At 40.1% G+C, this 16966-nt stretch overlaps 1 protein-coding gene across 1 annotated transcript; it reads right to left on the bottom strand.

Moving 5' to 3' along the window:
• Nucleotides 1-4847: 4847 nt before the first annotated feature.
• On the bottom strand, nt 4848-16855 carry timm44 (translocase of inner mitochondrial membrane 44 homolog (yeast)). Its single transcript, XM_051694701.1, has 13 exons — nt 16780-16855; nt 16210-16317; nt 14017-14184; nt 13775-13855; nt 13324-13473; nt 13090-13226; nt 12905-12990; nt 10768-10860; nt 9956-10080; nt 9817-9867; nt 9539-9628; nt 9292-9402; nt 4848-5782 (listed from the first exon to the last, which is right to left on the bottom strand). Exons 1-13 carry the CDS (start codon nt 16810-16812, stop codon nt 5663-5665), a joined length of 1353 nt encoding a protein of 450 aa, XP_051550661.1. The 5' UTR covers nt 16813-16855; the 3' UTR covers nt 4848-5662.
• Nucleotides 16856-16966: the final 111 nt, after the last annotated feature.

Here is a 16966-nt window from a genome sequence, read left to right as displayed (position 1 = left end):
GCCAAAGAGGAAAAGGACCATCCAAGCTGTTATCAGCATCAGGTCCAAAAGCCAGTGTCTGTATGGGCCAGGGGTGTCTCAGTGCCCTTGGCATGGGTAACTCGCACATCTGTGAGGGCACCATTAATGCAGACAGATATGTACAAATTTTGGAGCAGCATATACTGCCATCCAGCACCATCTTTTCCAGGGACGTCCCGGAATCTTCAGCAGGACAACTTCAAACCACATTCTGGCCGAATAAGCAGAGAATGCGGGTGTTAGACTGGCCTGCCTGCAGTCCTGACCATCTCCAATTGAGAATGTGTGGTGCATAATGAAGCACGCAATACGGCAACGAAGACCCCGTACAATTGTGCAGCTGAAGACCTGCATAATGAATGAATGGGGGAAAATTCCACATTTTAAACAAACTTGTGTCTTCAGTGCCTAAATGCTTAATAAGTGTTATTAGATTGGGCCTGGGAAGCTCAGCAAGTATTGACGCTGACTACCACCCCTGGAGTCACTAGTTCGAATCCAGGGCATGCTGAGTGACTCCAGCCAGGTCTCCTAAGCAACCAAATTGGCCCGGTTGCTAGGGAGGGTAGAGTCACATGGGGTAACCTCCTCATGGTCGCTATAATGTGTGGTTCTCTCTCTCTCTGTGGGGCACATGGTGAGTTGTGCATGGATGCCACGGAGAATAGCGTAAAGCCTCCACACGTGTTATGTCTCAGCGGTAAAGAGCTCAACAAGCCATGTGATAAGATGCGCAGATTGACGGTCTCAGATGCGGAGGCAACTGAGATTCATCCTCTGCCACCTGGATTGAGGTGAGTCACTATGCCACCACGAGGACTTAAAGCACATGGGGAATTGGGCATTCCAAATTGGGGAGAAAAGGGGAGAAATATAAATAAATAAATAAGTGTTATTAGAAGAAATGGTGATGTTTCACAATGGTAAACACTCGACTGTCCCAACTGTTTTGGAGTGTTGCAATCATCTGAGAAATTCACATGGTAAAACATCATATTATGTGTAGTTGTAGTGCTTTCAATATAGCAAAGGGTGAATATAATTTACAAATCAGTCCTTTTTAGTTTTATTAGCATTTTTCATACTGTCACAACTTTTTCTGAATTGGGGTTGTATTTTAAATAATTTTTAGAAAGTGTCCCCAAGTTGAACACAGTTTCGACAGCCTAAGAAGCTGTTTGCGATGTTTTAGGGCTGGAGATTAAATTTTACACCTAAACTCTAGGCCAGTTTAGCTCCAGCAGAAATCATGCCCAGTTGAAATCCCTGACAGAGACAAGTCTTCCTCCGCATTAAACCTGGTGACAAATTGCCTTCCTGAAAGCCACTAACAGGGAAACCGCAGGCAGAAAACTCGCTGATCAATAAAAAGCGGATTTGCCATTGTTTTCTTTCTCCAAAGCCCAGCCATAGATTCTCATAAGGGATCTGCCGTTGGGTAGGGGTGATGGCTGTGTCAGCAGTGATCAGTCATTTAATTTCGAGTGAGGATACGCCAACGCAGCCCTAGATGACTCTTTAAAACCACTGTGCTCATAAGAGTAATGTTTTTATGATAATTGTAGATATGAATGTTCAACAATAGTCGTCCTTACAGAAATTGAGAAACCCCTGTAGCAAATTTGCCACTTATCCTTATTTTCACATGCAAATAATCTTTGAGGCAAACTCATTATTGTTGCCACAGGTTTGCCATAGAAGTTTTTGCCAGCAGCGGCAAATTGTTCATTGTTGCCAAAGGTTTGCTGCAAACTTCTGGCAATAATTTACAGCACATTGCAGGTTCATTTGCATGTGAAAATAATGAGAGAGAACTCTAGATTTTTGTAACCATAGTTACTTGTAACTAAATTTGTGTTTATTTTTTAAAAGCATTGTCTTACTTTACATAGGCTAATCAAACTACTCTAGTCATTAAATAAAGGGATCACTATTGCTGAGGTGTTTTTAGCATGCTGCTATGCTAGGACGTTGATTACTTGCCAAAGAAAAGCGTGTAAATATTCAATCAATTATTATTTGTTTCTAAATTCTATTTAACCTATACACACATTTCTAATACAGTTTGCATGATTGGAAAACAAAACTCATTTTGGACATTTGATAAGCTGAAACACATTTTAATACCAGATGTAATGCGGTGAAAACTAAACTTGTTCTGAAAGGCTGTATTTTTATTATTTTTTGGTGGGTCAGAAATGTAGGTACACATTCGCAGATGTAGAAAAAGTCCAGGAAGACACCATATTTACAGAACTGCACACCTCAGCGGTCTCCTCAAACTCTGGAGATTTATCATTGAACAGACGGGATTCACTGGCATGAATGAATGAACGAATAAGAAGGTTCGTATATCAGCCTTTCTCCATGTTTGGAGAGTTCAAGCTATAAATCTGACCGTGTCAAAACATTGGTCCTTTTAAACCGTTCGATTCTATGATACCGTTCAAAAATCGATTAATCGGTTTTTACATCGTGTTATCAATCATCCAATGCTGTTTAAAATTTGAACATTAATGTTATTAACATTATAGTATATACAGTACTGTGCAAAAGTTTTGGGCGCTTGTGAAAAATGTTGCATAGTGAGGATGTGTTCAAAAAATAATGCCATAAATAGTTTTCATTTATCACTTTGCATTTAAAACAGCCCCAATTCTCCTAGGTACACCTGGACACAGTTTTTCTTGGTTGTTGGCAGATAGGATGTTCCAAGCTTCTTGGAGAATTCGCCACAGTTCTTCTATTTATTTAGGCTGTCTCAATTGCTTCTGTCTATTTATGTAATCTCAGACTGATACGATGTTCAGTGAAGGGCTCTGTGGGACCATGACATCTGTTGCAGGGCTCCCTGTTCTTCTATTGTAATCTTTTCTATTTGCAAAAGTAATGTTTGGGAGTCTAACATTTATATTTCCTATTGACACACTAAAGCTGAAGATATAAATAACCATCTTAAGACAAATGCTTTTGTGAAACATCTTATGTGCCTAAGACTTATGCCCAGTACTGTATATTTTACATTTATTTGTCTAGGCGAAAATAAGTGTTTATTACTGTTCTTTGATTACATTATAATATTTATTTCGAGTTTCAATTAATTCGAGAACCGCTCAAAGCGGTAAGATTGGCGAACAAAAACCTCAGTGATTCCGTTCATTGAAAAGCACCTGCACAAAAAGAACAATTCATTCAAGAATACGAATAGTAAATCGCCATTTCATGGAAATGAGTCAACTGTTTTAATGTCAGAATTTTAACTTACCCTAGAAGATGGCATTTTCCACCTTAAGTTTGTCTTAAAATAGTCTATATATACACTCCCAATTTGGAATGCCCAATTCCCACTGCTTAGTAGGTCCTTGTGGGTGCACGGTTACTTACCTCAATCCAGGTGGCGGAGGACAAGTCTCAGTCGCTTCTGCTTATCACGTGGCTCACTGTGCATAACACCATGGAGACTCACAGCATGTGGAGGCTCATGCTACTCTCTGCGATCCACGCACAACTTACCACGTGCCCCATTGAGAGCGAGAACCACTAATCGTGACCACGAGGAGGTTACCCTATGTAACTCTACCCTCCCTAGCAACTGGGCCAATTTGGTTGCTTAGGAGACCTGGCTGGAGTCACTCAGCACGCCCTGGATTCGAATTCGCAACTCCAGGGGTGGTAGTCAGCGTCAATACTCGCTGAGATACCCAGGCCCCTATAGATAGTTTTTTTTTGGACAAATCAACAGTACCCTGATAGCACAAGTACATCACCCAGACGTCTATTTTATGTGCTTACATTTGGAAGATGTATTTTTTTAGGTTGTTTCTTCATCAAACAGTCATCTTTGAGACATTTGTGATTTACAATGTTTGTAAATCTGATCTTTTAAAGAAGTTTAGCAGATATTAATTAGATGTTGATGCTTTCCAGATGGAAATACTTAACACACACATCTTGGAAATGTATGTGTGCCAGAGGCGTAGCCAGAGACAAGACTTTGGGTGTGCCAAGAGAAAACTGGGTGTGCAAGAACTAAAGCACAATTAAGTGAAATATAATAAAATGACCATTAACAACCATTGCACAAGTTTCTTTTTGGATATAATTATTTAAAGCTCTGTGTAGTTTAAATGATTGAAATAACCATTTATTTCAATAAATGAAATAAGTAGCCCTGTTAATATATAAAAATACAAAGCTTAATAATTCATCAAAAAAAGTTTTGCAATGATTCATCATTATTTTCCAAAATATGCTAAAGACACAAATATAAATGGTGGTACAATTTGCACAATACAGATTAAAAAAATAAATAAAAATACACCAGGTTTTAGTTCCATTAATTGGTTAAAAAACTTAATTGTGGATTAGATTAGAAATAAATCAGTAATGTATTGTGCTGAACAGAAAAAACATCCAGTGAGGGGCATTTCTGGCATCTGTTGCGAGAGTGCGCGAGATGGCCTCTGTAACACATTGGTATTATTATAGTCATTATAATTGATTATTACATTTCATAATCTATGCATTGAAGTTTAAGCGTAATATTGATGCATTTTACACCCCTACATACTATAAAGCGTACAAAAAAAACCCCTGCCATTTCATTTAAGTGAGCAAGGTTATGTTTTGGGTGGCAGTTCCACAACTTGGCACACCCGTGGCTACGCCACTGACGTGTGCTATCAAGGTAGCTAGCTAACAGGAGGACATTCAAGGCACCAAAATCATATTTCAACCCCTCAGTTTGTCTATGAGTTTTTTGATTTTTTTGTGTATTACTATTTCTTTAAACATTGAAGATCTTATTGAGACATCTTTCAGGTATGTGGAGTGCGAATACTTTTAATACACATTGCATTTATATGATTCATCCAAACGGAAAAATCCATATAAGCAAGTTATCAGCCAACATCTCATTTTTATATTACAGAGGGAATATATTCTAGATATTATTGGAAAGTTCAGGAATTGGGCCATTTTGAAGACAATTTCAAAGTTAACCCCCAATTATAGCCCCACATAATTGAGGCTGAACTGGAAAAAAAAACGATTTGATGGCTCGATAAACAATCTGTTGAACTCTTCTAAGCACTCCTAAAGGAGACATTAAGGCCAACCTTTAAGGTACAATCTGTAATTGATAAAACAGCATGGGTTGCAAGACCAATTTTTGGCCACAAGCAAAGTTTACACATGACGACAAATAAATAGAGGCATGTGGAATTTAAAAAGTTTGGTGTCATACTACTCTTGACGTCTGCTGGTTGGAAAAAATTAAGTACTTTTATTATAATTATTATTATTTAACATCATTAGTGATAACTTTGCAGACTTTTCGACCATTTAGATGGCACTGGATAAACACTCAACATTACATATTCCTTTCAGGACAGTTAGACAGATGATACAAACACAACATGAGTCTCTTCTTAATATGACTGATGGGGTTTCGGTCCAGTGGCGTGCTTCCAACCTGTGTCTGTGTTGTCGGCCCGAACAACCCTGCGGTCAAGTCAGGGTTCTTGGGTGAGCTCTGGAAGTAACCACCAATGGGGTTGGGGTTGGGGTTATGTAAAACAAGCTGAGTCACACCCCCCTGTAACCCCATCCTCGTGTCCCCTGGGGCTTCTTAGCACCCCTTTCAGAGGATTTGCTCAGTGCTGGAAGCAGAGATGTCTAATAGTCTCCAGGCGGCGTACGGGTTCAGCTCTTCCTGGTCTCGACACAGTGCCCACACGTACATCATCCTGAGAACTTTTTCCTGTAGAATACAAACACACAAACGCAAGTGAGTGTACATTTTGGTACCCATTACTAGTGTTGGTTAAGTAACTTTAAAAAAAAAAAGTAATTCACTACAAATGACTAATTACTTAAAATTGTAATCAAAGTAAAGATTACTAATTACTTTTAAATTACTTTCTAAAACACTTCATGCATCACTGTACTTTTGTACTAGAAACACTATTAGATTACAGTAATTAATAACTTTGTAATTAGATTACACTCAACACTGCTCATTACCGTAATGTGTCCAGATTTCTTTTTAATTCTCATTATTCTAAATGGTGATTGGGTAACACTTTACAGTAAGGTTCCATTCAATAACACAAAGTTCATGTTTGTTCACTTTTGATTTTAAAAATGTATTCGTACATTTTTAAATTAACATTAACCAAGATTAATAAATGCTGTAAAAGTATTGTTCATCGTTAGTTCATGGTAACTAACGTTGTTAACTAATGTTTTTTTTGGGGGGGGGATTTTTCCCCTTTTTCTCCCAATTTGGAATGCCCAATTCCCAATGCGCTCTAAGTCCTCATGGTTGCATAGTGATTCGCCTCAGTCCAGGTGGCGGAGGACGAATCCCAGTTGCCTCCGCGTCTGAGACAGTCAACCCGCGCATCTTATCACGTGGCTTGTTGAGCGCGTTGCCACGGAGACATAGCACGTGTGGAGGCTTCACGCCATCCACCGCGGCAACCACGCTCAATTCACCATGCGCCCCACCGAGAACAAACCACATTATAGCGACCACGAGGAGGTTACCCTATGTGACTCTACCCTCCCTAGCAACCGGGCCAATTTGGTTGCTTACGAGACCTGACTGGAGTCACTCAGCACGCCCTGGGATTCGAACTAGCGAACTCCAGGGGTGGTAGCCAGCGTATTTTACCACTGAGCTACCCAGGCCCCCGTTAACTAATGTTAACAAATTGGAACCTTATTGTAAAATGTTACCAGTGATTCTTATTACTGGAATTAGAGGTAGACCGATATATATGTTTTATCGATTAATCGGTGCTGATAGTTGCCTTTTGGACCTATCGGTTATCGGAAAAATCTATGCGACAGTTTTTTCATCATTTCAAAATAAGAGTCCCCAGTTTGTTTCAGGCTTGTTTATACTTAAGTCCAGCATTATGCACCAAATTGTAATTTTTCGGGTTATTATTGGGAATTTGGTTGCACAATACTACATAACTAACTCAAAAATCAACGCAGACAGACCGAAGTTTTGACAACGGACGGGTCGCCGGCCAATGTCCACCTTGACGGAGCCCAGATCGAACAGGTTCAGGAATTCAAGTACCTAGGATCCGTGGTGCAGGAGAAGAAAGTGGCGTCTTCAACTGATGTCCACGGCAGAATCGGCCAAGCAACTGTGGCATTCGTTTCGCTCAAGTGGTGCCAATGGAAAAGGGCCAACATCTCCGTTAAGACCAAAATACGCCTTTTCCAGACGCTGATCCTGCCAATTCTCCTATACGGGTCAGAAACATGGACTCTACTGAAGCAAGACCTAAACAAGCTTGAGGTCTTCCAAATGCGATGCCTGTGGCAGATCCTTAGTATCTCCCTCCGCGACCGCATCTGAAATGAAACCATCCGAATAAGATACGACCACCAGCCAACGGTCGAGGAAGCGATCCAACTAAGAAGACTGAGATGGTTCGGGCACATCTGCAGAATGAGCATCACCGGGACTTCTCTGGCCAAAACGTCTAACAGAGTGGAAAGTTCAAAGAGCAGCGCCCAAGAAGATATGGTCAAAACAAATTGAAGACCTGAAAAACCGGCGATCCACCCTCTGTGATGCAAAGGCCATTGACATGGATCGAAAAGCATGGAAGAGCGAAGTCCGAAATCCAGCGGCACCCACAGTAGCGTATGGGCTCCGGAGGAAACCCCGTCCTATCGCTGACTAGGGATCAAAGAAGAAAAAGAAAGACATAACTACATCTACATAACTATTCATTTTGGACTCTTTGCCTGTGCCCGTCATAGTAAGGAAAGGATAAGATTTATTTTTTTATGTTCTATAAATAGATTAAAAAAATCTATCTACAGATTAATTGGTTATTGGCCTTCCCCACCACCTTAGTTATCGGTATCATATTTTGTAATACAGTAAAAAAAATAATAATAATAATAATAATTAAAAAAAAACTGCAATACAAACATTTTCTATTTAAATAGCACAAATTGAAGACAGAACAGCAAACGCTACCACTATTTATATTTATAATTGTTTTTTGCATTACAATAATGAGAAGTTATTTGTATGTTATGATGTTTTTTTAACATTATTATGTATATTTAATAAAACACTATTATGGGGCCTGGGTAGCTCGGTGAGTATTGATGCTGACTACCACCCCAGGAGTCGCGAGTTCCAAACCAGGGCATGCTGAGTGACTCCAGCCAGGTCTCCTAAGTAACCAAATTGGCCCGGTTGCTAGGGAGGGTAGAGTCACATGTGGTAACCTCCTCGTGGTCGTGATTAGTGGTTCTCGCTCTCAGTGGGTTGTGTGGTAAGTTGTGCGTGTATCACGGAGAGTAGCATGAGCCTCCACATGCTGTGAGTCTCCACGGTGTCATGCACAACAAGTCACGTGATAAGATGCGCGGATTGACTGTCTCAGAAGCGGAGGCAACTGAGACTTGTCCTCCGCCACCCGGATTGAGGTGAGTAACCGCGCCACCACGAGGACCTACTAAGTAGTGGGAATTGGGCATTCCAAATTGGGGAGAAAAGGGGATAAAAATAAATAAATAAATAAATAAACTATTATTTTAACACACGTTATACATATTTTTATTTGTATATTTATTTTTACAGCATTTATTAATCTTGGTTAAATGTTAATAAAAAAAAAATTAAATCATTCTTGGTTAGTTCATAATGTTTTAAGTAATATTAACGTATACAACTTAGAATTTTAAAAATGTATTAGTATATTTTGAATTTAACATTAACCAACGACTTGGACCTGTTCTTCACAGGTTTTGTGAAATTCAACCAATTGGTAATATGAATCAGACACTTTGCCGAGGAATCTCTCTGTAGGAACCGAAAATTACCCTTCCCACCCCAAATTTAATCAAACACATGACAGTTACTTCAGCTGCATAACATAAAACAGCATTTGTCATTAGGAAAACCCAGAAAATGTTTGAAGTTGCTCCCTCCAGGGCAACAGACTGTGATAATTAACTACAAACTTATAACTTAGAAAAATCCCGAGTGTACCATTATATTTGGCCTTTTTATAGATTTATTACCGCTCATTTTTGTAAACCGTTGCGTCGGTTCTTTGAGGAGTGAGTGAGCTCATTTAAGGGCCCTCAAGAGGAGCCAACAGAGGTGAAGCACACCACTGATTCACAACGATCAACCACTCTTGACTTGGCACTTAAAGACGTTAATGGCTAATGGTGATGATTTGTATTACGATGTGTCGCAGCCACCCCGGGACGCTCACTCACCGGATTTCCCTCCACGACTTCACCCTTCACATTGCGAATGACCATCACCAGTTGAGCTTGAAAGGTGATTATGAGCACGGGGCCTTGCTCCATCATCTTCCCCATCGCCAACTAGAGAGAAAACACATGAAAAAGAAATGATTACATGAAATGGCATTGCAATGCTTTTCGTAAAGTGACGTATTTCTAAATTAAACAGCTTATTAGATAAAAATAACATGGGTTTGCTCAAAAGGAAGATACTTACATCAATATTATCAATGTCCAGAATCTTGGAGTTGAACTGTAGACCCATGGCCTTTGCCTGCTGGATTGGGTGAGCCAACTGACTGTACGTCTAAAAACCAAAGAACAAGTCAAAACATTAGTCAACGTGCTATTATTCTTTGTCACATTGTTTTTTCCCCAAGGATCACCAAACGAATCAATCGAACACCAATGTCTGTGAAGACTCTCAGGACAGGTCATCAAATATCATATAACACGTTACTAAAATAACTCCAAAAGTGTTTCCAGTACACTCACAGCCTCATAACACCAATCTTTGAGCACGTCCAGTTCTCCTTGAATCATGGCCTACAAACAGAGCAGAAGTTCAGCTACTTGTATTTCTGTCGACGTCTCTTGATATTCCCAATCAACATTACCTGGAATGCTTTCTCACCTCTAGGACATTGGGAATAATGTCTCTTTCACACTGTTTGAGGAAGGAGTCCTTGTCGAAATTCGGATCCACCTTCAGGATCTCTGTCAGAACCTCAGACATCTCGGTTTTGGAGAACAGCCCACCTGAGAAGAGCAGAGGAACTTTATGGTGATCTGCAGTCACATGCACTGAATTTGAAAATGTTTCTCTATTGGCTTTTCTCGGTTGGCTGCAAAAGCTGCCTTGGTTCTAGAAGTATTTTTCCCATTCAGTTTTTTCCCATGGGGATCTCATAAAATCCTTAAAAAAAAAAAGTTGTAAACCATGAACCCAACCAACCAGCTCGGAGGTGAATTACAACATTACAAACTTTGATTTGAAGCAAGAAAGACTTGATTGTATCATGGGAGTGTGCGGTCGCTGCAGAGCTCTAGTGCCGCGATTTGTTTGCTGTGACTCTATGATTGGTGGATCTCTCTTCAGGATCATGGGAATTGTAGTTCTTCAACAAATGAAGTTACAAATAAAGCGAACAAATGGTTTAAACAGAAGAATATACCATTGATTAACAACCTCTGAGATCTCAGCAGGTCAGTCTTTGAAGATTTATAAGTTATCGTTAAATATAATTTAATCTATGGAGAAAATGAATGGGTTTTTACTTCTGGAACCAGACTGTTGCACTCTATTACCTACCTATCTACTTACCTACCCATCCATTCATCTATCTATCTATCTATCTATCTGTTCGATCTACCACAACTTTCAAATTCAACAGTTCAATAAAATCACTCTCATACTTTTAGTGTGGTAAACTTTATTGGTTTTACCAATGATGTCGGTCATCTTGTCTGTGACGGCACGGGACGCTCTGATGAAGGCATTGTCACTCTCGTCATATTTCATCTTCATCTCAAAAAATCCTAGAAGGGGGAACCACAGGAAGTGATTAGAGTTTAAATATGCAACAGCATAGACTACCACCCCTGGAGTCACAAGTTCGAATCCATGGTGTGCTGAGTGACTCCAGCCAGGTCTCCTAAGCAACCAAATTGGCCCAGTTGCTAGGGAGGGTAGAGTCACATGGGGTAACCTCCTAGTGGTTGCGATTAGTGGTTCTCGCTCTCAAAGGGGCATGTGGTAAGTTGTGCGTGGATCGTGGAGAGTAGCATGAGCCTCCACATGCTATGAGTCTCCGCGGTGTCATGCACAATGAACCACGTGATAAGATGCACGGATTGACTGTCAACTGAGACTTGTCCTCCGCCACCTGGATTGAGGAGAGTAACCGCGCCACCACGAGGACTTACTAAGTAGTGGGAACTGGGCATTCCAAAATTGGGAAGAAATGGGGATTAAAAAAAAAAAAAAAAAAGAACCTAAAGAGAACATTCTTAGAACGTTAGGAACACCCAATCGGGAACCATACGCTAACTTTAAGGGAAGGTTCTGTGTTTGCTGGGACCTTTAACCCGATTTCGCTTTGCATGTAAATACAGTTACCGGCATTCTTACAGGTTTGTCCAATGATTATAAGTGTTTTGCACATGCCCGTTTACGTTTTAACATCAAAAGCAGAGCACCATCGGATGATTTCAAGTCTCGTATAAAACAAATGCCGTTTTCTTGCATTGTCTGAATTGTTAAACGAGCTCTCTAATTGATGCAGATAATTCTCTAAAGCCCTGCCAAAGCTACGAGCAGGTGCTATCACCCAGTGTACTTGTGTTTTAAAACTTGAAGTTTTTGAAGACCTTATGCACGCTAGCGCCATCTTTGATTTTTAATGGGAATGACAATGAATCTGTGAGGGATGAATGTACCATCTCTTCAATGGGCTGTACTGCAGTTTAAAGTGTTTTTGGATCTTTCCGCAGACAAAACATTGATAAAATATCTGTCCAAGAACATTCAGTATACAAAGAACTCCAGACAACATGAGTTGTGGAAAATCAGATGTGATCTATGAGCTTTAAACTGTCTATCCCTCACAGCTTGTTTTCATTTTCCATTAAAAATCAAAGATGGCGCTAGCCTGAATAAGGTCTATATGTGGAGTGTAGCGGCATCTACTGATCAAACATGTGCATTACAAAATGCACTGACCAGTAGTTGAAGTTGCTTTGAACCAATTTACAAAGCAACATGCTACTCATAATTTAAAGTAGTCAAACTACAGTCAAGACACCCTTTTGATAAAGTAGTGAGATATAATCCGGTGATATAACTTTTATCTCGATTTTAAGCAGTTTCTATCAGTATAAAAACAAGGATCTCGAATAGAGCCATGACCTCAAATTACAGGAAAACCCGGAAGGCTATAATTCGCCTTGGGTTCCCTAAGGAATTTCCTATGGGTTTTTATATCCCAATTACGACTAAAATAAGATCAGTGGTGAAAAAGACTTGGACACTTTCACGTTTGGTTCAAGAACAGAAATGACACAGTCAATAGCTCAATTGTGGATTTTGAAACCGTTGTTTCTTTTAAAAATGCATGTAGCTAATCCGTCGCTAAATAAGGACTACAACAGTCGTCCATTTTCATAAAGCACATAGCGCACATGCTGATGGTAGTTGTAGTCCTTAATTCGCATTGCGATAGCAACATGCCTTTTTTTCTTTTTTTTAAACACAGTAGCTGCAAAACTAACGTTTTGTATCTTAAAAAAATGAACGAACCCACGGCTCGAAAATGCTAATTGTCTTCTAGGTTTTAGGCCTACAACCTGAAAAGCTTTCTATGGTGACAGCATTGAACTTGAACAAAATTTCATAGTAAATATTACATAAAAATGACTCCGTCAGCAAACATATTTCACTACTGCAAATATTTCACTACAAAAACTATTCGACTTTGCTACGCTACTTTTTTAGGACATTTTAGGGGGGAAAAACATGTTTGAAAATTGCTTCAGCTTGTCTGTAATACCGTGTGCGCAATACAACATGACAAAAAAAACTCACTGTTAAAAACAACATTGTTGTCCTTGAATTCCTTCCATTGCTGATACCACTTGGAGTCCTTGTGTAGCACAACACCCATCGCTTCCCTTTAAAATATGGAAATATTTACTAATTGTGTGTATACAGCATTTCAGACGCACAAAATCAGACATCAGCCAGCTAAATGATAAGAGTATATGTCGTACTCATTGGCCTCGTAGACTTTGGTGTCACTGCCTCCTGCTTTCGATGAGAAGTCGCTTCTCTTTCTCAGCGTGGTGGGCGGTCGATACGGGCCAGTCTGTCCAAGATCACCGATCTCTTTCTTTACGCTCTCTACGCCCTGAGGAGAAGATTTCAGAAGCGTAAATACTCACACATTTCGTGAGTTTCAACTGTTACCCCGTTCAGTCTGCAAATTCATGACGGCTCGTTCTGACCTGTGAGATCGCCCGAAACGCTCCGGTCTTTCCGAATTTCTCTCCACTCTTGGACACCGTCTCTGCCGACTGCTTGGCGGTTTTGGTGGCTTCTTCCACTCCTTCTTTAATTTTCTTTCCGATGTCCGAGCGACCCACCTCTTCCAAACCCTGCGAGAAAACACATGAAATCAGCACCTATAAGATTCCAAAGGACTTCAGAAGGATAAAATGTCAAATATAAACAAAATAGTTTTAAGGCAAACGGAGGCAATATAACACTTCAATACTGCAACATAAAACTTTTGCAAACATTCAAACTTCAGCAGTTATGTTAATGTAATATAATACATCACTGAAATTCAAGTCGGAATAAATAAATGTTTTTCAAAATGCTAATTAATTGTGGATAAATTGCATGTGTCAAAATGTGCCACAACGCCCAAAATCTGGTAATTAACATGCGACTCACCTCCTTCACGGTGTCTGATATTGTGCCGAGAGTTTTCTTCAAAACTTCAGACGTTTTTACGGTTTCTGACTCAATGGTTTTCTGGAAGACATCAAACAACGTCGTGACTAAGCAAAAATTATGTGCCGTTTTATAATTAGCAACTTAATGTTGACAATTAATATCAAAGCAAAGCAAAGTTCAAAACATCTCTCACGTTTAGCTAATAATATGACCGATTATAAAACAGATTATGTGCGTACATATTTCCTCCTGGCCTGTTTCAGGGCTTCCGATTCTTCCAGCTTTTTGGCTTCTTCTCGAAACTTCTTGATGTTCTCCGTCATCTCTTTGTTCTTGCTCAGTTCCTGCTTCAGATTGTCCAGAAACTCGCCCAAGAATCCTTTCCGCCCGCCAGACATGAACCGCACCTGCATGTCACACACACACACACACACACACACACACACACACACACACACACACACACACACACACACACACACACGAGACAAAGAAGATTCAGATTGGCTCTCAAAATCTAGTGAGCTGCCTATCATAATCTAGTGAGTTTCCTACCCAGACAGCAATTTTGCTTTAAAATCTAGTGAGCATTTTTAGGCACTGATACCTAGTAAGCAGCCTATCTAGACAGCATTTCAATCATCAAAACATAGTGAGTTTCCTACGTTGACAGAATTTTTATAGAAACCAAGTTAGCAGCCTATCTAGACAGCATTTTGGCATTGAAATCTAGTGAGCTGCCTACCTAGACAGCATTTTTAGGCACTGATACATAGTAAGCAGCCTAACAAACTCTAGTGAGCTGCCTATCTAGACAGCATTTCAATCATCAAAACAGAGTGAGCTTCCTACCTAGAAAGCATTTTTAGCACCAATACTTAGTGAGCTGTCTATCTAGACAGCATTTCGGTCATCAAAACACAGTGAGCTTCCTACCTAGACAGCATTTTTCGGCATCAAAACCTAAAAAGCTACCTATCTAGACAGCATTTCAATCATCAAAACGTAGTGAGTTTCCTACCTTGACAGAATGTTTATCGAAACCAAGTTAGCAACCTATCTAGACAGCATTTTTAGGTCTCAGAACACACTGAGCTGCCTACCTACACAGAATTTTTGGACACTGAGACCTAGCGAGCCGCCTATCTAGACAGCAATTTTAGGCACTGACACCTAGTAAGCAGCCTATCAAAATCTAGTGAGCTTCCAATCTAGACAGCATTTTTAGGTATCAGACCACACTGAGCTGCCTATCTAGACAGCATTTTTAGGTATCAGACCACACTGAGCTGCCTATCTAGACAGCATTTTTAAGTATCAGACCACACTGAGCTGCCTATCTAGACAGCATTTTTAAGTATCAGACTACACTGAGCTGCCTATCTAGACAGCATTTTTAGGTATCAGGCCACACTGAGCTGCCTATCAGACCACACTAAGCTGCCTATCTAGACAGCATTTTTGGACACTGAGACCTAGCGAGCTGCCTATCTAGAAAGCATTTTTAGGTCTGAGAACACATTGAGCTGCCTATCTAGACAGCATTTTTGGACACTGAGACCTAGCGAGCTGCCTATCTAGACAGTAATTTTAGGCACTGATACCTAGTAAGCAGCCTAACAAAATCTAGTGAGCTGCCTATCTAGACAGCATTTCAATCATCAAAACGTAGTGAGTTTCCTACCTTGACAGAATTATTGAAACCAAGTTAGCAGCCTATCTAGACAGCATTTTGGCACTGAAATCTAGTGAGCGTCCTATCTAGACAGCATTTTTAGACACTGAGACCTAGCGAGCTGCCTATCTAGAAAGCAATTTTAGGCACTGACACCTAGTAAGCAGCCTATCAAAATCTAGTGAGCTGCCTATCTAGAAAGCATTTTTAGGTCTCAGAACACATTGAGCTGCCTACCAAGACAGAATTTTTAGGTACTGATACCTAGTAAGCAGCCTAACAAAATCTAGTGAGCTGCCTATCTAGACAGCATTTCAATCATCAAAACGTAGTGAGATTCCTACCTTGACAGAATTATCGAAACCAAGTTAGCGTCCTATCTAGACAGCATTTTTAGGTCTCAGAACACACTGAGCTGCCTACCTAGACAGCAATTTTGGACACTGAGACCTAGCGAGCTGCCTATCTAGAAAGCAATTTTAGGCACTGATACCTAGTAAGCAGCCTATCAAAATCTAGCAAGCCGCCTATCTAGACAGCATTTCAATCATCAAAATGTAGTGAGTTTTCTACCTAGACCTGGAGTTTTTGGGACATCAAAACCAAGTGAGTTAGACATTATTCTGAGCACTAGTGAGCAGCCTACCAAGACGGCATATTTGATTATTCTAAATGTTATCTAGTTAGGCAGCTCACTACTTTTGGAGGCTCAATCGTCCCATACATGTATAATAAAAGTCCAACATCGGACACTCACCTGTGCTGTACTGGCGGTGGAGCCACATATCCTATAGACATGAGATCTGTCATATAATGATGCACACTGACGAGTGGCAAACAGCACACAACCTCTCCTCACACACAGCTGTGCAGAGAAAACACATAATAACAGATTGATGTCTTCTGTTACTCAAGAGCCATTAGAAAAAGCACAGTATTAATATTATAATTAATATTACCATGGTACATGCCCAAAACACTGAAAGTGAAAGCACTGCAATGCATTATTATTATTATTATTATTATTATTTTTATTTTTTGGTATTTGAAAATAAATAACGCAATTTCGCATCTCAAATCACAAATACAGAGTTTAATCAGTAATATGATAATATTTCATAATTTTTTTTATTTTCCATCACGGCCAAAAACATGCTTCATCAGCATGACTAATCACTGTAAACACATTTTCCGCTGGAAAAACGCACAGATCTCGTGAACCGCTCACATGCTCGTGTTGCTTTAATCGCGAGCATCATGCCTATCGCGATTAGATTAAGTGTGCAGTTGGTTTTAGCTTAATAAACAGTTTAAAGGATCAACTCACCTGGTAATACTGACACAAGGAGGCCACCATCATGCCTGCGCTGCGAGTGACCTGTTTGGCTGGTGACCTTGTGACGCACTTCCGGGGGAGGGGCAGCGGCAGCGGACAGCCAATGAACACGCCCATTGTATCTCCATGGCTACAGACATTGCTGTGCCATGTGCTTTTCAATTTGATCGAGCTATCT

Source organism: Myxocyprinus asiaticus, chromosome 50, assembly GCF_019703515.2.
Source record: "Myxocyprinus asiaticus isolate MX2 ecotype Aquarium Trade chromosome 50, UBuf_Myxa_2, whole genome shotgun sequence".
Lineage (NCBI taxonomy): Eukaryota > Metazoa > Chordata > Actinopteri > Cypriniformes > Catostomidae > Myxocyprinus > Myxocyprinus asiaticus.
Note: the sequence above shows the minus strand (reverse complement) of the source record. Positions and strands in the feature narration are given on the sequence as shown.

Coding starts and splice junctions, on each gene's coding strand:
- timm44 (XM_051694701.1), bottom strand. CDS start 16,812: ATGATGGTGGCCTCCTTGTGTCAGTATTACCAG. Junction 14,185..16,209: donor CCACCGCCAGTACAGCACAG/GTGAGTGTCCGA, acceptor TGTGACATGCAG/GTGCGGTTCATGTCTGGCGG. Junction 10,081..10,767: donor CAAGATGACCGACATCATTG/GTAAAACCAATA, acceptor TGCTCTTCTCAG/GTGGGCTGTTCTCCAAAACC.